The sequence below is a fragment of the Strix uralensis genome, chromosome 2 (genome assembly GCF_047716275.1).
Source record: "Strix uralensis isolate ZFMK-TIS-50842 chromosome 2, bStrUra1, whole genome shotgun sequence".
In the NCBI taxonomy this organism is placed as follows: Eukaryota; Metazoa; Chordata; class Aves; order Strigiformes; family Strigidae; genus Strix; species Strix uralensis.
Window position 1 is genome coordinate 56,432,506 of NC_133973.1, and position 23,588 is coordinate 56,456,093.

At 41.3% G+C, this 23,588-nt stretch overlaps 1 protein-coding gene across 4 annotated transcripts in view; it reads right to left on the reverse strand.

Annotated features, from left to right (window-relative positions):
* Positions 1-21,857, reverse strand: part of SHROOM2 (shroom family member 2) — a 132,494-nt gene extending 110,637 nt beyond the window's left edge. For 3 of the 4 annotated variants that reach the window (XM_074858841.1, XM_074858837.1, XM_074858835.1), the window contains exon 1: positions 21,619-21,857. In XM_074858841.1, the coding sequence (XP_074714942.1) occupies positions 21,619-21,837 (219 nt within the window). In that variant the 5' untranslated portion in view covers positions 21,838-21,857. The remainder of the gene's footprint in view (positions 1-21,618) is intronic. The other variant, XM_074858836.1, reaches the window with a different exon arrangement.
* Positions 21,858-23,588: the final 1,731 nt, after the last annotated feature.

Below are 23,588 nucleotides of genomic sequence, written 5' to 3' on the forward strand. Positions count from 1 at the left end.
TCGGGTTCTTGTCTTATAAACAAGCTATAGAAGCACTTATGGAATAAAAAAATACAGCTGCTTGTTAAAACTGCTTTTGACCAGGTGTCTATGAGATCAAGCACATCACTCACACTGCAAATCACGTTTTATTTCAAGTCATTCTCTAAAGGACAAGAGGACCATACAGCTTTATTTTGCATACAGCCTTTCCTGCTCACTTAAAATCACAATGCTGCTATTCAAATGAATGCCAAGAACCAAACTAGAAACTTTTGGAGATCGAGAAAGGAGCCTCAGTATTTGATCTGGGAAGCCAAAATCGGTAATTTGGAGCTGCAGTCACAAACTCTGCAGATCCTAAGTAACAATCTGTATATAATACACACACCCAGCAAGATTTTGCATTGCCACTAACAATTAAGAGAAGCATGCTGTAAAATTTTCAAGAAAAAAAAGTTTCAGAGAAAATCCTAGGAGTTCCCACATACCAGAGTAATTTCTTACAAAAGGAAGAATCAGTAGAACAGTCACAAACTGAAGCATCAGCAAGAGGAAGAAAAAAAAACCACCCCACAACAACCTTCAACAAATCAAGACCAGACTATGTTTTAAAGCAAATCATACTGCAGAGTATAACCTCTCATTTAACACAACCTTGCTACCTCATAAAATTAAGGCAATATATGAAAGTGGCTCCACAACAGTTCTGAGAAATTCATGTAAGTACACGAGTACTACAGTTTCTACTTCTAGGGAAGAAGCGGCATTAGTAACACACAGCAGACAGCAACAGCATGATTTCTGCAGGCTTCTGTCTCACAGTTGAGTTAAAATTCTTTGAAGGACTCAAAACATGAAGAGTTACCCAAGCAATACACCATTTATTTTATGTATCCCCCCCCCAAGTGTTTCTTATATTTTTTAAGAGTGTTTCTTACCAAAACTTGTTAAAGAAACTATGCTGTCATAGGATTAAAAAAATTCCTCTCTAAAAGCCCAGTTAGGAGAAAACAAGGGATAGATATAAAAAGGTCAGTTTCACGGTACAGAGAGGATACCAAAAGCATCTCACTGGCATCTACGTTATGTCCAGTGCCGTTCAGTTTTTTTGGTTTTGGGGCTTTGTTTGTTTGTTTGGGGGAGTGTGTTGGTTGGGTGTTTTGTTTGTTTGCATTGTTTTTTGTAGGTTTGGGGTTTTTTTACATAAGTGATCTGCAACAGGATGAACAATCAAAGTTTACCGATGATGCAAGACTACCTGCATCAGTCAAAGCTACAGTGGCTGTGAAGAGCCACACAATAAAGATTGCATTGCTTAAAGTCACTGTAGATAAGGCAACACACACACACAAAACTCACACACACACCCACAAGCAATAAACACAGACCCATAGGCAAGCACTGGGGAGCTTGCCAGAGATCTTGCACCATATTAGGCCATGCTCTGAAAACAGTTCAGTGGTCAACAGCAGACAAGTAAATAAAATATCTGGAATTATTAGAAAGGGAATGGCTTTTGCTTCTCACTCACACATGATGCTACTGTGTCAATCAATCCCCTACGTTATCATAAACTCAAAGTTTCATGTACTTCTTGTCATCCCATCCAAATAAGAATCCAGCAGATTTTAGAAATGTAAGGGAGAACAGACCGATCAGAGATACAGACCAATGTTTACATAAGGAGAATTTAATCAGGACAGACTTGAGCTTAGAAAAGATGTAGCAAGAAGAACTATACTATTATATATTAGTCTGTAACACATACTATCATGAATCCACAAAATGGAAACAGCCCATTATTTTTCAGAAACACAATAAAGCCAGATAGACAGCTGTGTAAAATAGCACCTTTTTCTTAAAAGTAGGTATGAAACATTGCTAGTAGACAATGAGGAAGGCAAAAGTTCAAAAATAGAGTGAGGTTAAAAAAAATAAAAAGTAAGTCCTGCGATGAATTTACCAATTGACTTTTAAACACAAATGATTCAGCCTTAACTTGCTGATTATTAAAAGACTGTATCAAAAGGAAAGAGGGGAAATAATCATTAAAAAAAACACCACAGTATACTTCTCCTGTTTCTTAGAACCATTCCTCAATTATTAACTCCCAGCTACTTCCAAAACCAGGAAATGAGATCCAGTAGACTTTGTCCCCACTCGCTATGGCTGTTCCTCATGATCCTAGATACAGCAGACATGTCTACCCACACAATATCCCTGTCTCACAATGCTGAGGAGGAAGGCAAGGGGGGGAAGGAGGAAATCAATCCATAACACAAAGAGCACATTAAACTGGCTATACAGCAGCCACCATAAAATGCATAATGTTAGCAAGTTGAGACTAATAAAAAAATCATTTCCTTTTTGATTTGAAAGTAAAGAATACTGTAAACAATTACAAGGCATTTTTAGAAAAGAGGTGCCAGGTCAAAATGTCTCTAAGCAATATTGTGATAGTCAGGAGTAGCAGATGTTGTTTGCAAGAGTAAACAGGTTTTCAGAAACAGCACTGCAAGACTACATCCATAAAACATATTTATAGGATGGCCACCTCCAACAAAGGAGCTGCAAAACACAGAGCTCTCCCTCTGGAGACAAGGACAAATGCATCCAGTGATAAAGGAAAAGAAATAAAGGCATGTACTTATTCTATAAAAATCCTTAAACTGTACGGTACCATGTAGCCTATAAGATACACAGCAACACTGCATGTGGTGCAGTAAGACTATTTTGAGCGTACTTAAATGCCAAACAGAAGCTTCTGAAAAATGCAATGGGCTGATACAAATCTGTATTGCTAATTATAAAAAGGAAATGTTACTGACTTGAAAGCACAGCTAGCTTATCAGGCTCTCTGGTTTGGACTGGACAGTAGATGAATCACTATTCTGTCACTGAACACTGACAGAGGCTCATCACCAATAGACTCACTAGTGCCAACCATTATGATTTATGAAATAAAAGAACTTCAGCTGAGAATTTCAAAGCTTCATGAGCAAATCACAACTCCAATCCCTAAATAAAACTGACAAATACTCAGTTTTTACAAAAGCTCAGAATACCATGGCCAAGTTGTGACTAAACAAAATTAGTTCAGTCACATGAATTTACAACTAAATAAAAATAGTTCGCATAAGTTTTCTTCTCACTTGCAGTGACTCCATAAATGCACACTAAAATAAAATGAACAGGAATCTTCCTAGGAAACATAACTTCAATTGAAATTACTGGTCTCCCAGGTTTTCCAGAGCTACTCCATCACTATTTTTTCCTCCGTGAACCAGCAAGGTATGCTCTTTTAGCACTGAAAATACTGGTTATCTCTAAATGTATGAAATTGAAAATGTGAAGCAAATTAGAAGCTTCTCTCTGAGAATACACAGAAATGTTCCTGCAACAGTCATTATACAGAGACTTGGCAAATTAGGAAAAAGCATGTCTAGCCCTTGATGGAAATCTTTGATTGGCAAGACCGAGATGTTTTCCTCATCTGTGGGGATGCCCAATACTTCATTATGGTTCATGACCTGCATATTAAGAGCTCATCACATTTGCAAATGTATTAGCCACATTTATTTCCTGCAGATCTTTCCCTCTGAAACTACAAAGCAACCAGAAACTATGCCTTGATACATCTCTCACACGCAAGGGGTCACAAAGCTGACTCTCGCCAGGTTATGACAGAGTGACCATAACATCAGTATGACTCTGGCTCCCTTTGGGAGTTTTTCTTGTGAGGTGAGCACAAAACTGATACAGCCACAAAGATATGTCAGATCACAATAGCAGCAATCTGTGGTTATTTACCTCTAGTGCTGCTACACACTCTCTCAGGTCTCCACCCCCAAGCAAATCATGGGATTGTCTTTAAGCATGGCATACCAAATCCCACAGCTGTGTGGCTGAGCATTTCCAATACAAGAGCACATGTTTTCACCTTCAAGGAGTTACATATTTGTAAAATTTCAGAAAGTTCGCTGTTGCTTCAGGTAGCTTCCAACACATTGTTGGTCTGGCAGACAAGCAGATTCCTCTCAGAGAAGAATCTGAGAGGATTCAGCAGAACAAACTGACTTTCTTGTCACCGATGCCAGCAGTACAGCTCAGACTCAAGTTGAAGAAATTTACACTTCCATCTTCAAAACATGTATTAAGGGAAAAAAGCACTTCAACATTTTCTTCAAGCACTTCTTGTTTAATTTGCATTGTGAAGCCTATAGAGTATACTGCTTAAACCAAGTCAAACTGGACAACCTTACACTTCAATCCTTCTGTTTATTTTATGATCTGCATGTGCTATCCATAAGAGCAGAGGGGCTACATCTTGTTTTGCTAAAGGGAAGTAAATTTCACATCACCAGAGAACATGTGGTGTGTCCACACCTTTTCTTGCTAGATCACCATCTCAGAACACCATGCCTTATGCTTACTTATGTACTTGGCATTTCTTTGGAAAATGAGGAGCCACCACTAGCAGATATAGTCACTAGTCACAAAAAGCTTCAAGTAGTTGCACAAGGGTTCATATCCATAATCAAGTCTGACGCTTATACCATTACCATCTTCAATGCAAGTCCCAAAGGTGGATCAACACTTGCAGAATAATCAATGGTACCACGTCACAGATTTCTCCCACACATATATGTCCATTTTGCTGAAGTGATAGTAGCTATCCAGTCTTACAAAAGTGGTTACTCTGTCCATCAATATTAACTGGTAGAGGGCTCTGGAGGTATTTTCACTCAGAATATATACTGCTGGCAGAAAAGACAGACAATATTTGACATTAAGTGCACATGAACCAGAAGAACCAGATCTATTTTTTTAAAAAAAAAAAAAAAAAAAAAGATGGTCTGCTTGTACTATACAATCCCCTAAAGCAGTGTTTGCTTAGCTTACCTTTGAGCAATACCCAGTATATTATTGCATTGATATTGTCTGCTTCAAATACTTTTTCTACTGCCATGTCACTACTTGCAGTACCTTAGTTGAACTGTCTGCCAACACGCTTCAAGGAGTAAGATGAAGCTGCTCTACAGGTGAAAAAAAGCTGGCAGCAATTCAACCCATACAAGCTCATTCTTACATACACTGTTCTATTGTTCTCAATATGCAACGAGTATTTCCAACTTTTTCCAAGGAACACAACCAGATAAATCAGTAATAATGGCACAGGAAAAATCCTGTGGCTGACAAAGATTTTTCAGACAGACAAAGAGAGATTTTGTTTGACTCCTTATTACATAGCTTATTTTCTAGGATCTGGAAATAACAAGAACTCAAAATCAGAAATTAAATGCCTGACAAATATGAACAAGTGGATGTGCACCAAAAGAACTTCACAAAACTATAGGCCTCCATTGACATGGGGAATATCTTGGAAGAAATTGTGACTGAGGTCTCTTATACCTTAATACCAGAGAACTTCCAACATGTTCCTATCTAGTGTACAGCACATTATCTTTTGTTTTCATTAAAAACAGGTTATGATTCAGATATTTACACATCATTAGGGATAACAAGTCAAACTATGAGAAGGAATTAAAACCACTGTACAAGTAATGAGAAAACTAAGGAAGCCAAATTAAGAAATACAATTTCGTTTTCAACCCTAAATATTTTAAGGAGCTTATTTTCACTGCGAAGATGGGCCCTCTGAAAAGAGAATAGGCAGATTTAAGAATTTTCTACACCTCAGAGAAAAACCTACAAAGAAAACTTTACCTCCAAACACTAACAGAACACTAAACATAAGGTTAAAAATCACTGACAAGAGCAGGAAATAATACAAAATACAGAAAGATTATATAGAGATAGGACATTAAGTAGAATCATTAAATTATAACTTGTATCTAAGTAATCTCAGTGATTTTTCCAGAACTACTGAAGAAATTGTCCTTTGAAAAAGAAAACAGGAATAAAATATAAGAAATGACTGAAGAAATTACAACACTATCCACTCTAATCTCAAAAGTCATCTGGAGTTTAACTGATAAATGAAAATACTGTACTATTTCAGAGTAAGACCTAATCTCATATCTTATATAAACAATCTTATGATCGTGGAAAAAAGGGATTCAAAGCTGTGTTTAACTACCAACAAAGCAACATATTTTCATTTGAGTATCCTGCAAACACAATGCAATACAAAACAAAACCTATTTCTTCCTGCACTTAACCTGAATGGTATCAGTCAAAAGTTTCAGTGTTCAGTTCCTCTGTGACTAATTAACAGCTCTATAGATTACAGATCCTACAATTTGCTAGCATTTACTCTGCCATCATACAGCTCAAAGTTTTTTGGTTTGGAATCCCAATGTTCATTTCAGTTTCTTCAGAAGCTAAAAACCTGTGAATGGATAAAATAGTAGAAGTGTCTATCAGTTCACAATCCAACTTTATTTCTGATCTGCTTTCCTCCAGGTACATTGATACTGAGCCAAATAATTTGTTTAACATTAAGCAAGTATCTTTCAAGAAATACACACCAAAGCAACAGAAAACATTAAGCAGTACGCCTTGGAACTTTGCTCTTAATATTAGAAACTATTACTATTATTTCAAACATGGCAAGTTTTCATGTTTGTTAGATTAAAAGTCTATTGAATTTTAGTCCGTGTTTCAATTTCCTTGAGTAAAATACATTTTGTCAGTTTTTATGTAACTATTATACTGCTTTCCAGCACCTTACTCAATCCTCAACATCCTCTTAATAAACTGGAAGCCTGTGTCAACTGTCAAGCACCAGATTAAAAAACCCACCTATTTATGGTGACTGCACCCTTGTTTGTAACACCCAAGACCACGCTCTCTCTTTTTTGTGATGGCACTGCATCTTAAACTTCTAGGCTCTTCTTGCCTTTAAGAGAGTCCCCATCCCACGTGCATAGCTTGCACTGCATTACATCAAGAAGGGCTGTAGCAGAGATACAGCTTACAGGTTTGTTTGGGTCTTTTTTCCAGTGCTTTGAGACTGAGGTCCAGCATTCAGTAACTAAAGCTTATGAACTTTGAGATTTAATTTTAATTATATAACCTTGAAACCCTTGAAGAAACTGGCATCCATCATCAGAATTTGGTCAGTTCAGGAAACGGATCTGTGAACATAAATCAGGTAAGAACAAAATGCATTTGAAACTGTCACTTTTTTCCTTTTGTTTAAACCTCAAAAACAAAACTCTGGAATACACTGGAGGTCATAAGGTGTTCCTGCTTTCCTTCCAAAACTGCAAGCTTTGAATAATATGTGAACAAGAATGGAAAATTCCTTTTCTGCCACTGTGCATTAAAGCTAGATCTGCTTTTTAAAATGCGTAACTACTACATCATTCTCCTTCTGCCTCAACTCACAGCCTAATCAGAAAGGGAAATAACTCTCAGAATCTCTCAGAAAGGAGACACATTCTTCTGGTGCTTTGCTACAATTTAATCATCACCTGGACAACTATCATCAAACACTACAAAACATCCACTAACCTTGCTAGACACTCTTCTTTTCAAAACTAAAGCTAGATGAGACGTCTTAGCTGCATGAGTCACAGAGGTAGGAAAAAAACCAACGTGCTCTGTTGCGTACCACTATTCACAGGATACTTTTTAAGGTCACAGTCTGTTATGTGTACTCTGGCTTTGAATTAAAAAAGCAGACCGATTAACTTCAAATACAACTACAAAAACATAAGAATCACTGTTCTTCCTGCAAGCTCTCGACCTCCTCTTCATTGTACCATAAATTTCAGTACAAACAAGTGCAGACATCTTTTTGTTGCTCTTATTTCCATATTACACCTTTCTAATAAAGTAGTATCTAAGCCACGGTTTAATAAGAGTCATCTTATGTCCTCATCTTACTCTTAAGTTGGTAAGTAACCACAAGTGCTATTAGCTACTTCACTAATCAAAGGTGTTCAGTGATTTCCACCATGAGATCATATTTTCTTTCAGCGGTTGATAAATTTGCCATACTTCAATTACTTAGACAGAAACCTCCCATTGTGCATGGTGGCCTCAAACCTTCAATTTTCTTAAATTTAAACTGAAATGGTTCATCCAGTTCCAAGAAACAAATGAAGAAATAAAATGAATAAATAAATGCTTATGTTAAAAAGCAAAACTGGCAACGTAATTTGAAACACTCTAGTGATCCCTGCTTCAGAAAAAGCATTCAGGATGCGCACATGGTTGTCTACGTGCATATACGCCTTATGTTGTTTGAGGTAAACACCTTTGAAAGCATCCAGCTATTAGAAGTCTCAATCAACTGCAAGTCCTGTAAGGAGATCCTCCATGCTAAATATTTTGTAGGCTTGGGGCTTTAAGCACACAAGTGCCAAGGAAAAGGGAAGGAGGCCATGTAATCCAAACTACACGTGGCTGAAAAAGGTGAAACAAGATTTGGAGCTAGGGATAGAAATAGCAGAGTGAGAGAAACTGGCAAAGAAAGATTTTGTCTGTGGAATTGAATCTGAAACCACTCAGATGAGGAGAATGATAAGAGATAAAGACTTCCAGGTAAGAAAGAGGTAAAACTGGAACAGGTTAAAGGAAATTCAGAAAAGGCTGGGACCAAGCTCTGGAAAGAAGAGGCAACTACAACACGCTCCCTTCAGAGCCTGGAGGCCAAGTTCTTGAATCCAAACACCCCTCTGGCAGAGGAAGAACCTAAACCTGGTGGGCAACGTACCCCAGTCCACTTCAAGTGTTGACCCCCACAGGAAACAACCACCCATCATTGCTCCTGTTAGTTTGGAAAATTGCAGTTCAGTTGATAAAATTACATGGATGCCATGTTTCTTTTGTCTTCCTTAAAGAAAAAAAAAAAAACAAATAAATAAAAGCAAACAAACACAAAACCTATTACAAGAATATAACATTTACAGAGCAAATCACTCTGTAGAATGATTTAAGATTTCTGTAAGTGTTATATATGCAACCCTAGCCCACACTCCTTACAACCACACATGATAAACATGCCAAATTTCATGGCCAAACAACACGCTTTCTCCTTCCTCTCATCAATGTACTGCAAACGAGAATTACTGTCCAGTGCATAAAGACTGGGTTTGGGGGGTGGAGGAGAGCTGCTTTTCAGGACACTGCAACTGTGTTTCAGAAGGTGAAAGCTGGTCTTACAGAGTCAAACACATGAAGAATTTTCCTTGAAATGTCTTGTAACAGTCCAGATCCAGATGCAGCTTTCCAGTGATCAAGAAGTAGTTAAACTAGCACTGGAACTGCTGCAAAAAAGTTAAACAAATCAGATTTCAAAAGAAAACTTTTCAGTCCAAAGTTCAAAAACATTAAAAAAAGTAATAATCCCTAGTAATATGTTATTAAAAGATATACAACCAATTTTTGATTTTATATCAAAACAAGCTGCACAAAAAAGTCCTCACAGAAACTTTCCCAGAACAAAAAGAGAAGAAAACTTGGCCATAACAAACAACAAATACATCAAATATTCCAGAAAATTCCAAGCCTTTAGACAAAGAGGTGCCCGTAACAGATGCAGACCTAGTTATAATGTGTCATGACTTAATTTAGCATTCATTTAGTGAACATGCTCTCCTAGATGTTCAAATGTGAAGTATTTTTGCTACCAAAAAATTAGAACAAGGAAAACCGTTTTCATTTTACCCTGGTTTTAGTAACAGTTTTGTCCATTTTTTCCTCAGAAGAGGGCTGGATGCATTTTCTTGAAAAATCGCAAGATGAAGAAAGAGTACAGGTCTGGATTCAGACTGCTCATTAATGAAAATTCAGAAGTCATAAATGCTTATCTCTTATTTTCTACAATTATTTCTATACTTCAAATTAATTTTCACTGGAAGTCAGCTGGACTACTGCCTGTAAGTCACTGCGGGGTGTGTGACCGTATACCACGATGTTGCCACTCCCCTGCTGCTCATCTCCACTCCCTCTAATCAGCTAATTAAATTGCTCATGCAACACTTCCCCAGTCAGCTTTCAACAAAATAAACTAGGTTGCTAAAGACCTACTGTTTGCAGCACTGGATTTCAGATGGAGCCTATGCTAGCCCAACACCTTTATGTTGAAATGTGGGGCGACTGTACCAATCATTGACACAACATATTGGAGCAAACAGTAGCCTCCAATTAGTGCTAGTGATGTGCAGATGAAGAAACTAAATTTTTAAGTTTGTCTGCAGTTAGAAGAAAACATGTACATGATCCCTTCATTCTGCTGAAAGTCATATCCTATGTTATCATCTTAGGCAATGATGAACCATAAGTTCACCATCGGTCTTGAAGCCACTGACAGTATATAGTTCTATCAAGGAGCTGCAAGTAGGTCACAGTCATCAAATGGTCAGCAAGGACATGTGTTTTGGCTACAAAAACATTTTTTCTTATGAGGCCTTATTGCTAACAAATGTTTCAAATCTCACAGATTCAAATGTCTGGTTGACTCTTCATGTAAGAAGTTCACATTACGGGTTTTTTTTTTCCCTCCCACTCAGGTGTCAACAGCTGGTCTCACACCATTCATCTCTTCTACTTTTCTGAGGCACAGTGAGCATCTGTGCATTTTGGGTAGGTAGTGGGTTTAATTTTCTGGAAAGAGATCCAATTGTACACTTCAGTACATTGTTTATGATGAACGCTGAGGATACACAAGCACAAAGCATTTTTTTCTATTGTGAAGAAGAATTTACTCATGACAGAATCGCACAGCTATGGCCTTTTAAGACAACTCTCTGTATTCCTAGGGTTTCCATATTTGGGTTCTGGGCTTTACTAGAAAGACTATAAAGCCTTTGTCACCATTGTATTTCAGCACTTCTATGTCAGGTCTGTTCCACGAGAAACAGACTTCTATGAAGTAGGGAAATACTGTTTCTCCTATTCAACACCAGACAAAGGCAAAGATGTCATACAACTCTGCACAGGTATGCAAGCAACCTGTGGCAAAAGAGGCGATTCATTTACTATATCTCCCAATTTTCAATTCATTAACATTTCCAGTTCCTTGCTTCTCACAGGATTCTGTGTTGAAGCTTTGCAAACTTGGACTCATCACTGGCTGCGTGGAACTAAACCACCACCAAAGTGCCACATGCCTCTCCAGCTGCACATTTTAATCACCTACATCTTTGACATACAGGTCACAGCTATGATATTTTTTAAGATGACGATTTCCTTAATCAGCCAGAAGAAATTCAGTTGCTCAACAGAAGACTTGCTTTACACCCCTCCCTAACATCAGATTAAGCAATCACAGAAACTCCTCAGGTCTCCAAGGTGTCAGGAAAGGCACAGCCCTCCTCCCTGCTCTCGATAGCAATCTCCCCCAGCAGTCAGAAAAAACATCAAGTTCCCAGAAGGTAAAGGCTGCAGAAAAAAAAAAATCTATTTTGTTAGCAAATCACTGTAGTTTAATTTTTATAAAAAGGGGAGCAAATTGTTGCATTTTACCTTTTATGAAACAGAGAAAAGGAAGAAGAATAGGAAATACAAAAGTTCCTGCACATACTAAGAATACATAGTTTAAAAGGAGTAAAAAAATTACAGAGCTTTGAAGTTTTGCCCTACCAACTTTCTGAAAAGTAAAAATAACATTATGGAATTAGAGGTGCATTTAAGACAATCCAGTATTTATAGAACATCTTCCAGCCTTAGAACAAGACACTGCTTTTTAATTTTACAGAAGCCTTTATATTTAGAAATACCAAAATAGTCATGTAAGATTACGAATTGTATATAAAAACTGATTTTTAAAGTGTACATTTCTCTTAAATCTTAACTATTTTAAAAGTTAATTATATTTAACAGATATATAAAGCTTCAAGTTTTCCCCATTATCATCTTAAAATTCTTTCCACATATAAACACCCAACAAAACACTACCTTCTGTTAACATAGTATCTTTGCATCTTTCTTTTATTTAAAAGAATGACTGTGAAATGGACGCTTTGCTATTTCATAAAAAAAAAAAAAAAGAGAGAACTGCAAATGTCTCTAACGAAAATCTAACATCCTCCTTTCTTCTGGATCAACAAAATATGTATTCATAAAACTGCTTTCTTTCCTCTACAATACTGTAATGATTTCATTATCCAGAATCCAAATACTCATCAGGAGTTGGAGATTCGTTATATGAGGTATCAGCCAGCTAGACACCCACAAACTTGTTTTTGCATCTAATTTGTTTAAGAAAATTAACAGTGATGACTAACTGATACTGTGTAGGAAGCGTTTCGCTTCCTTTACCATGAAATCATGTTTCTATGATACTATCCTGAAATATTATAGTATATTACTGAAAAAGACACAGCTTCCAAACAAAGTATTGTTAACCCCCAACAGTAACTTTTTACAGTATTCACTGAACCAAATCAGAGGTTTACTTCCTAAAGAATGCCTAATAGTTTATACATATTTGGAAAACTGGGAGATACTGCTTTGTTTCATAGTTTATATTGGAAGCTTTCAAAGTAAGTGTGTAACAAAGTATGTTTTTTCTCAAGAGACAGAAAAAATCCAAAATAATCTCGTTTTATAGCTTTGTGAAGGGATTTTGAGAACAATCATCTGTTTTACTGAAGAGGAAAAGTACTGAAGCAGCAATTTCGAGTACAGCAGCGGGTACCTGTGCTTCACTTTTGAACAAATTTATTGTACTCTCATGCTCCCCATTGACAGATCTCTCCCCATTTCAGCTATTCAGACTTGACTGCAAGTCCATTACAGAGAGAATATAATAGAAGGACTGAGGATGAAGAACTTGTTAATCTAAAATTAAAGTGTCTGGCCGTTTTAAAAGGCTCTGGATTTTGTTTCAAGTTTGGATCTTTTTCCATTTAAAAGAAAAAGCACAACTTAGAATGAAGTTCATGCATTTCCATTAACGAAAGCTCTGCATTAGTTTCATCAGTTTATGCTACAGTTTCAACAAAACCAACCGAATTCAACCTCACACATCAGCAAGAGCATTCCTAAAATCTCTGCCAAACTGCTCAGAGGTAACTGCCCCTCTCCTATTACGAGAACATTAAACACGCTGTTGTTGTAGATGACACAAACACACAGCAAAGGACTAGACTACTGTGAGTACAGAAACTGTCTGAATCTCAGACGCATGACTGACAGAACAGCTAAGAGGCTGGAGCAATGAAGTATCTGATAAGGCCACCTACAATCACAATAATGAGAGGACCCTTGATCATGATCCATTTTCCTTCTAAAAGGTCATTTAGCTAGAAAAATGACTGCAAGAGTGTATGAAATTGCACTGTTACTAGCTATCTAAAGGGATACAGCCTCTCAAGCACTGCAGTAGAGGTCCCCATATATTCCTTATTTCCAACTTTCAGTCACTGAGACTATTTTTTGCCCTTTGTACCACCCTTGAACAACAGGTCACTCTACATCTTTCAGAAACCTCCTCACTAAGTACAATTCTTTAGAAACTCTGTACCTAAGAAACATGACAACGTATTTCCTAACCCATCTATCAGAGTTGATGGATGTGGATAAATAGAAGAATTTAAATATTTCAAAGATTCTAATCATTTAGAAATGGAAAGAGAGATTTAAAGGGGGAGAGAGCCAAGCTGGTGGCAGAGGGGAAGGCTTCCTTTCTATATGGGGTGAGGCAGGAGAAGTACAGAGACGCAGGACGTAACACCTTCCCCTCAGTGCCAATGCTACTGTGCCTTTGCCTAAACAGTTTAAAACTTCCAGTTGATTTTGTTGTTTCATTGGGGTTCAGAACAACTTTGGAATAACCATCTCTTTTCTATCACCTCTACTCCATCTGTTTCTACTTATAAGAGGTAACCCAAGAACTGAGTATCTGACAAAAGCTATTTAGTTTCTCAAAGCAGCAATTTGCTGCATTTCAAGCATTTACCGAACAGTCAGCTCATTTTGCCTTGGGAAATTCGGCATACCACAATGACCCTCAGATACATGCAAAGGCCACTAAGAAGATCCCCCAATAACTCATCATGTTGCAGAAGCCATTCTCTTATCTTCATGACCTGACCTGTGTTTACCAAGAATGCCCTGAATTAAATTATCAGAGACTGAATACTGATACCATATTAACTTACAGAGAAGGGAAGTTATCCTAACTTCATAAACGTCATCATCTTTGGTAGGTTATGACTTTGATTAGCTCGATAAATCAAACTGAAAAGCTACGTTCTTGCGATGTTCAGAAACAAAGCAAGCACAATCAGAGAAATAAAGAATTTTCCAACAGTTTTAGTACAGCCACACATATTGCAAATAAGCAGACAATAATCTTGCTTGAGCGTATTTCCTCTTACTACAGACACCTACGCAGGCATCTCGGTATCTGTCGAGGAACCATGGGCTTCCTCAGCTTCTCACACAGTTGACAGCAAATGGTAGAAACCTTCAGAAAGCAATTCAGAGCACTTGAACCATGTCTAATTTAAACACTAAAAACCACTTTCCAAAAATATCTAGTTCTATTGAACATCCAGCTTAAGTCTGGGTGAACACCACCAGAAGTCTGCTGCTTGGCAAAGCATATATGAAGGATACAAACACATTCTACAAGCACATCAAGTTGAATTTAAACACTGGTTACAGCTCAAAACTTTGTAGACATTTCCTATCACTGAATGAATGCATTTAAACAAAAGCATTCAGTTACCCATTCCATAAACCTTATATTCCATCTTGCTTGTATACGACCATAATCTGTGAAGTTACAAGTAGTACAAAAATTAGAACTCCTAAAAATTCACCAGCAGAGTGGCGATAATATTCTGAGGGGGTGAGGAGGGGGCTGGATAGCACAGCATACCTATTGCATAACCTTTAAGAAAACTGAAAATATTGTGCTAAGTGGAATTAGAAAGCTTCCAAATTTGTTTCTTATCTTAAAGATAAGCCAGAAAAACACCTCACAGAAACAAAAACCCAGAAAGACTTTCATAAGCTTTACAGAGAGGCATCAATATTTTTCTTTATATTAAACAACCTGCAAATGACCTTATATCAAATAGGCTCAAAACACAGCCAATGAAAAGCAAGTTCGCATAGATTAAACAGATGAAGTCTCAATATAACTGTGCGAATTTTTACTTTACCTCTCTGGGAACTTCTTCATGCACCATCTCTCTCAAATGTACAGCAAGTAAAAAAATCTGCTTAATGGTTGGCACCTGTCTCAAACTTCTGTAATAAAGTCACCCACAGAACTACATACATATACATGGTAGGTATTCTCTGTATAGATTATAAATGCATAGGAAGACTAAACATAAATGGCTTTTTTCAGGAAGAAGAAAGCTCATGCGATGCAATACTGGCTTGGTTACTACTAAACAGTAGTCTTCTCTAATCTATTCACAACCAGGTTTCATCTCCCATTTACATTGTCCTTTCTACACTCCCACATTTTAAATATTCATTAAGCAGGAAAACACACAATGAATCAAGTTCTGCAGGAAAAAAATATATACAATCTGAATAACGCATATGTAGCGTATGCATATATACCACATAAGCCCACACTGTTTTCTCCTCTTAAAAAAAAACAAACAAAAACACAAGCATGATGGATAACTAGGTAATAAATGGCATTACTGGCAATCCTCTGACAATAGCAAGCAGTAACTAGAGGTCTCTTGCTGGTCTTTTATTTTTATGCTAATGCCTATGGTAGCATCCAAAATTCATACTGAAAAGTAGCAACAGACCCTAACAACAAGAGAATTTTAAATTGTCCTTTAAATAGACTACATTAATAAACGTTCAAATAGGCAATCCCACTGTCTAACTCCTATTGCAGTAGCCATTCCCACAAAACACACCAATTCCTCTGCCAGACTCCACAGACACTAATGGTTTTGTTTGTATTTTGGTTTAAACTAAAAAAATCAAGATAGATTTGACAGTTTTTGCCTAAGTAGCTGGAAGGGGGAAATGCAGAGGAGAGAAAAACAAGCACTTTGGAAGCAACGAGTATTTCCAAAAGTTTACAGTTTGCTTGTTGTGAGGAAATTTCTTAGTTCTGGTTTTAAACACATTATTCTGACTCCTCCTCAGGAGGATTTTTATCCTGAAATGTAGTGCGAAATGCACAAAGGTAAACTGCAGTTTCAGGACTGCAAGCCCACACACAGGTTTCTTAAATCACACTCTCACACTGTTGACTTCTAAACATGTAACTCAACTGACTTGAAACTTCTCAAGTCACGAGCCTTTTAACCCATCGTTTCATTTCAACTCCATACACGCTTTGTAGATCACATGTAGCAACATCCAAGAGAGCTTTAAAATGCAATTTCCATTACTGGTAGCATTACAACTGCTAATGCTCTTGCAAAAAAACCCCCGTGTCTTAAGCTTCAGACTTCCACAGCCAGACCACTTACACCACATGCATGGTAGGCTCCATCCTGCCACTAAATTAACAGTCATAATAAAGAGCTCATTCAACAGCCATTAAAGTGCTAAAAATGAGAGCATCACCTCAAAGTGATCAATCAGCTTGCCAAAGTAAAAAGCAATAGTATCTTCTTGCATCAAAACAAACCAACTCCTCTCTTCCAATAATAGACCTGGGATCCAACAACAGGACACAAAGGTAAACACCACTCAAAACAGTTTCTATAGCACTGAAAAAGCCCCAACTTTTAACATATTTGACAAGGAAAAAAGACAAATAGCTACATGATACTATTTCAATCCTAAAACATTCATTCTAATATACAAACATTTCCTAAAATTTCTCAACAATCAAATTTAACAGTACAAAGATCCAACTCAAACCAATCTTTCCCAAACAATAAACTCCTCCTAAAAGTTAAGAAGTTGAATAAAGGTTTCAAAAGAAATACAGAATGTGATTCGATACATTCTTTTAAAATTGCTGGTTAAGATACGCATTCAAATTATGGCCCATACAGGTCAGTAATTTTGCTTGGCTTTGACGACCAAGAGAATATGAATAGAAAATAAAATAGATGAATACTCATTATGTATTATCTTTCTAGAACTGAAGGAAGTGAATTAAATTTGTCAGGATGTGGAGACCTAGATTAGAACTCTCTCTCAACCACAGTACAATGGCTCCTAATAACTTATAAATCAGCTGTTCACACAAATGACTGCATTTACATTGAAGTGGTCAGTAATTTCCCAGGATTACCATTAAATTCTGGTTTTCTGGACATCAAGCTTCACAGCTAAATTTAAGAAGAACTGCTAATGTCTATGAGCAATGCAGCTCACCTCAAACACCTAACTTGAGAGAGACAACTGGAAGAAAATGTCTTTTTTTTTTATTCATTTGTATACAGCACCATTAAACATTTTTCCCCCCTCTAAATACTGTTGCAGCATAGCAATGCAAATAATTGCTTTTAGTTATATGTTTAAGGCCAAAGGATGAAGAATTACTTAATGAAAACAGTAATCGCTTACTACTGAAATAATAAATTGATACAAGTCACATGGAGAAGTCCTGCAACCAATTAATAGAGAAGCATTCCTTTGCGCAATTGAAATAATTATTAGGTTAAACAAATTACAATTCCAACCATAGACAGGAGCGCATCAGGAAAGCACAATGGCATAAAGAGAAATAAAGAAAGGTTTGGAGTCTGTCTGATACTGCTTCTTCTTGAAAGACAGCACCTCCAGCTGGGGCATGAATTCGGCACTGATTCAGGAGACAAGAACTCCCATCTACTAAATCAACAACAAAACTTCTTGCAACAGTCCAGGTTTCACTTGGAAATCTTGCTGAAATACCAGCCAAGCCCAGCCTTGATTAGCTTGCAATGAGATCATAGCTTGAGGAGGTATGGCTGTAGGCCCTTGTAAAGCTGATACTAAAGAGGAATTTATTTGATACATCAATCTTTCTTGAAATGCACAGACTATAATGTTTTCATATTTATTAATGTAATAAGGATAACATTGACTGCAGAACAACTTCAGAGTTCCTAAAGATACTGTTAGTACAGGAAGTGAAATGACTTTCTATCCATCACCCACAATCAATGCTGTGACTGACACTACAAGTTGGGCATCTCAGATAAGAGTCATTTTAAAGTAAAAGTAATCAAGATAACGCAGCTATTGGAGATTTTCACAAGATTCACACTTGAGAACCTCAACTTTTCATTTTATTTCCAGTAAGCTCTCCTTCTTCTTTGTTTCTTTAAAAAGAGGAAAAAACAAACTGAGGCTTGTGAGACTTCCAATTAAAGTCCTCAAAGTTGTCATTTCATCTTCTGTTGAAATACACATGTTGCTATAAAAAGCAAGTCCTTTCTTCAAGATGTCAAATTAGGCAAGAACAAGCTGCCTGTGGGCAATTTTTTTTGGAATGTTATCATGCACACATGCAGAGATCAGAAAAAATCTAAAGCATTTTTTTAAAGGGACATTATAAAAATAACAAGCAACACAACAACAATGCTAAAAGACTTTTTTCTTAAATATTAGCAACACTGCTTGCACGTGGGTGGGGCAAGTTTTAGAAGACCAGCTATGTTTAAAGATCGAGCAAGCTGTATCATGCACCGTTTTTCTCTGTGCCTATTGCAGCAACAACAAAAAGGGCAAGGGGAAAAAAACAAAACCCAACAAACTAGCTAAAAAGGCTTGTGCCTGGCAGGTGAACTTGATATTCTACCTACCTGGTTCAGGACTATTTCTCCAAGTCTTGCTTCAGTTACAGAAAGAAACACTATCACGAAACTGGGAAGCCTGCCCACCCCGCAATGCCAGGGCCCGGTACTGGGCACCAGCAGTGTGACTGCAGGCTGACCTCTCCCTGGGGAAAGCGCTTTCCCTCCCGACATTCCAGTGGCTGAGCACACGCTTATCCCCCTGCTGAGGCTGGACACATTTTCTCCTCTTTAGCATGCCTTCCCCTCCGCGATTATTGGTAGCTTGGTGGATCAAAGGATACTCTCGTTTTAAGTGACTAGATCTCCAGCTAATAAATTCCCAAATAGTGTTTGCAGCTCTGCTTGCTCTGGACTCTCCCTATGATATCTGTAATAAGAAATTTCCTTTCCTGTCAGCAAGTGAAATAGCCACACAACCAGAGAAACTACACAGAAAGTGCTGCAAAATGAACAACATACACTTGCTCACTAGTTTTTCAATTACAGTATCTTCTGGTACTACTTTTCTGGCAGTTATGATAGTTGTCCCATATATGCTAAGGAAAGCAGTAAATATTTACACCACAGACTTCCCAGCATTTACATAAAGGTGCAACTTCCTTCAAAGGCTGATCTTGCTTTTGAGACAACTGTAAGAAAGCAGACAGGCAGAATTTTAGGAATCCCCCTTAAATAGCTGCTGAGATTCCATTCACACCTTGTCACATTCCTCTCCTTACAAAGTGGTAGTTGGCATCATCCATCCTCACTTCCCCAGAGCTGCCCTGGACTACAGCGAGACAGAGATCCAGCTCACATTTAAGCACAGTTTGAATCCACAAAACCAGGAGTTTTTCCACAGGTATCCTGAAGGATTTTCTTGGATGGGTTTTCTTGGATCTCCTGCTGATGAGCCACCAGCCTACCTGAGAAGGAACGGCACACGCCACAGGGAGGGGAGAGGTGCAGGTGAAGGAGCATCCCCTCTTCCGTGGCAGCTTGGTGATCCCCATGTGCACTCTGTAAGGGGGTAACTCGAGTTCAGGGCTCTCTTCAGCTGCAGAGACAAACTTTACATCTCTTGCTTCAAGGAGGGACTGTTTTAACCACCCAGCATTAAATTATTCTTCCCAGTAGCTTTCCACCACTAGAAGCAGCACAGAAAAAAAAAAAAACAACAACAAAAAAACAACACCAAGATGGGTGGGCCAAATCAAAAGGAAGATTTCGCAACTATAGAACTGTAGTCCTGGGGACCATGGGGGACATGAGCTGCAGTCCCCAGTTTCAAAACTAGTTCTATACACTTGCATCCAACAACAGCAAATTAAAATACACTCAAAAATTTAGACCCAAGGATCCAGGTTGCCTCTTTTTCCCAGGTCAGCACCAATGGACCCAGATTTCTCTTCCACACAGCAGCACGGTTTCAGGTGGTATCAAGGCTGTGGTTCCACTTCATTATTCCTTTGCAACAGACCCAGTTTACGAGGTTCCCATCCCCAGCCTCTTCTCTCCACATACCACAGCCACATCGTCATGCCACAGATACTTAAGCGTATTACTTAATACCTAGGTAACATTATGAATATGTATCACTGATCACTCTTTAGATGTAGCACTTATTAGCCGTTACCAGAAAGGTGGAATTATTTGATTTGGCACTTGATAGCTAGTACATACATAGTAAGTAGCTCCTTTCTCCTTTCCTCAAATGCTCCCAGGTTTGACATTCTGTAATTCAGGGTACTGGTAAGAGGCCAACAGAGGTGCAGTCATTTTTCAGCATACACATCTTCTGACACTGACTGTTGTTTCTCGAGAAACAGCAGTAGGGAAGAGACCTAGAAGATGACGGTTTCAAAAGTCCTAGCTTGGAAAGTCCATAATGCAGTTGTTTCAAGGGTGGGAGAAGGGAACAACTACACAACTCACAATGAAACCAACTGAAAAATAAGATGAGAAGAAATTCTGCTGTAAATAAAACAGGGCTTGTTGACCTCTTGACACTCTCTGTGCACTTCTAAAAAGGGAAGAGGCAGAAGCCACAGGACTTGTAGACAAAGCATATAGATCTTTCCTACAGATCTTGAGCAAAATGTGCTTTGCTAATGTGGATTTTTTTCCAACTACATATGGATCTATTTTAATGTGTTTTCACTGTGCAACAAGAAAGCTGTCTTAACAGCAAAACCCAACAATTACTGGGGATGGGGGTCCTTAAGTCAAAACACAACCAGATGAAAAACATTTTCTAGAAAACGTGATCATTTCTTCAACTCACGACCAATACACTGAGATTAAAGCTGCGAGTATAGAAGGACATACAAAAAAAAAAAAAGCAATGAGGAAAAAAACCCCCACAAACCAGAAAGTGCATATATACCCGGGAGCCTCCCCTTCCCCCTCGTCTTCGGCCCATGAATTCGGTCACTATCCACAAGACCTTTTGTTTAAAGGAGGAGGGAGATACAAAAGGTTACCCTAATTATCTTGAATTTGCGAGCGCAACAGCAGCGGAGAAAACTCAGCCTCAGAGCCCGGAGTTTTAGTCTCCCTGTCCCTCTGCGCCTGGAGCCCGGAGGGAGGGAGGGAAGGGCCCAGCACCGGGTCTCGGGCTGCGCTGGCAGCAGCGGCGTCCCCCGGCCAGGTACCAGCGCCCGCAACGCCTGCGCCGGGGTTTTACCGGGGAGCCAGGGCGCCCCGAAGCAGCAGGTCGGGGCCGACGGCGCCCAACAACCTGTTGCCCCGAGCCGGGCGGCTCGGCCGCGCCCCGAGCGCCCCCAGGCACCCGCTCGGCGGGCGCAAACGGCCGCCCCGGGCCTGCGGAGCACCGCCCTCAGGGAGCCGGCCCGGCCGGCGGCACCTGCGCTGGGGCCGGCGGCGCCGCCGCGGCCGCCCCGGGCTGCGGGCAGGCGGCGCGGCCGGACCGGGCCCGCTGCCACCGCCGGGCTGTCACCGCCGGCGGCACGCCAAAACGGAGCCGGCCGGACCCCCCGGCGCCTCTCACCTTGGTGATGATGAGGGGCTCCCCGTGCTCTCGTCCGCCCTTCAGGGTGAAGCCCCAGGGCGCCCCGCCGGTCAGCAGCACCTCCACCAGCTTGTAGCCCTCCGCTGCCCGCTGCTCCACCATCACCACCACCGGCCCCGGTTCCACCAGCACGGCGCCGAGCCGCGGGTCGCCGCCGGCCAGCCGCTCCCGCCCGCTCCGCAGCCCCACGTCCTCCATGGAGCGTACCCCGCGCCGCCAGCGGCGCCCGCCGTGGCCGGGGCTCGCCTGCCTCTGCCGGCCGCTCCCCGCTGCGCGCCAGCCGGCGGCAGCCCGCGGAGCCACCTACCCGCCCCGCAGCGCCGGCCCGCCCGGCCCCATCGGCGGCGAGAGAGGGCTGCTCCCGCCCGCCCCCTCCTCCTCCTCCTCCTCCTCCTCCTCCTCAGCCCGCAGTATTGTCTCACGCCGAGGCCAGAACCCGGTGGCGGGGGGGCGGCTCCAACTTGTGGCAACTTAGCGGCGGGGCAAACGCCGCCGAGCAACGCGGGACGCCGAGAGGAGCGCGGCGGGGCCAGGCGCGCCCGCCTCCCTCCCTCCCTCCCTCTCTCTCACCCACCCGAAAAGGAGGGCGAAACCCGCTTTCCGCCGCGGGCTGCCCCAGTGGGGGCGCCGCTCGCCCCTCCCCAAAAGCGGGCAGCCCCGCAGCACGATCCCCCGGGCCAGGAGGAGGAGGAAGGGGGGCAAGGAAGAGCAGCCCCGGGCCCGCCGCCAGACAAAGGTGGCGGCCAGAGGGTCCGCGAGCCTCGAGCCACCCTGGAGCCGGGGCCGTGCCCGTGCTGCCCCCGCCCCGCCACACGCAGGGGCGGCCGCGCCTCTCCTTCGCCCCGGTTCCCGAACAAAAGCGCGAGCAGGTGGAGGAAGGGCGGCAGCGGCGGAGGTGCGGGGGGAAAGGGGCAGCCGGCGGCCGCGGCCTGCCCCCGGCCAGGGACGCCCCGCCCTCGCGGTGCCAGGCGGCGGGGGGCCGCGCCGCGCCGGCCGGGGAGCGGAGGCGAGAGGCGGAGCGGCTCTTCCCGCCCGGCGGCGGTGGTTGGGGAAGGGCGGCCGGGAAGGGGAGGGTTAAGCGGTGGGGGCGACGCGGCGGGAGGAAGCCGGGCAACATGGAGGGCAGGGCAGGGGGCAGCCGCGGCGGGAGCCGGGGGCGGTGCTTCCTCCCGGCCGTCCCCCCGCCCCGTACTGTCTCCACCACCTGCGGGGCGGGAGGAGCCCCAGCGTGTCCCTCGGCCCCGCCCGCCCCGTTCTCCCTCCGAGACCCTCCAGCGGCAGCCGGGAGCGGGGCCGGGCCGGGCCGGGCTGGGCTGGGCTGAGGTGAGACCCCGGCCCCGGGAGGGCCGGGCCGGGCTTGGCGGCGGGACGGAGCGGTGATAAAGGCAGGTGAAGCCTTCAGCAAAGATTTGGTGGCACAGACAATCCCAGACATTGGTTCGGTTGCAGAAAGTCTGTCAAAAAAGTTAGATGGGGGAGCGCGAGGCAGGACTAGAAGTGCTGATCTTCAGGCGAATCTTATTTTATGGATGGGAAGTAAATGCAGGGATTGGGGTTGCCTGATACCTTCACTGAATTAGTCGTGGGGCTTGAAGTGAAATGCTTATTTCTTGCTGGACTTCATTCTCTCAGTTTAATGGCATCACTTTACAGGAGGTTTCAGTGATTTAAATCAGGACCAGACTTGGCCTGGAGTACCCGAGTACCAGCACAGTCCTCCTTTGCTTTTCACTACCAAGCAGGTGAAGTACGGCTTGATCTAAGACACAGGGAAAACTGTATTTTAGTTTCTGAAAGACTAATGAACCTCAAGATACTTCCACATGTGACAAACGTGTCTCATGGAGGTGCCTGGTGTATGCAGTGGGATTTCAAGGATTTGTATATATGTGACAGTTCACATATTTTGCTTCTGAAAGTGGCCATTCTGATTATGTAGTCTGACCCTC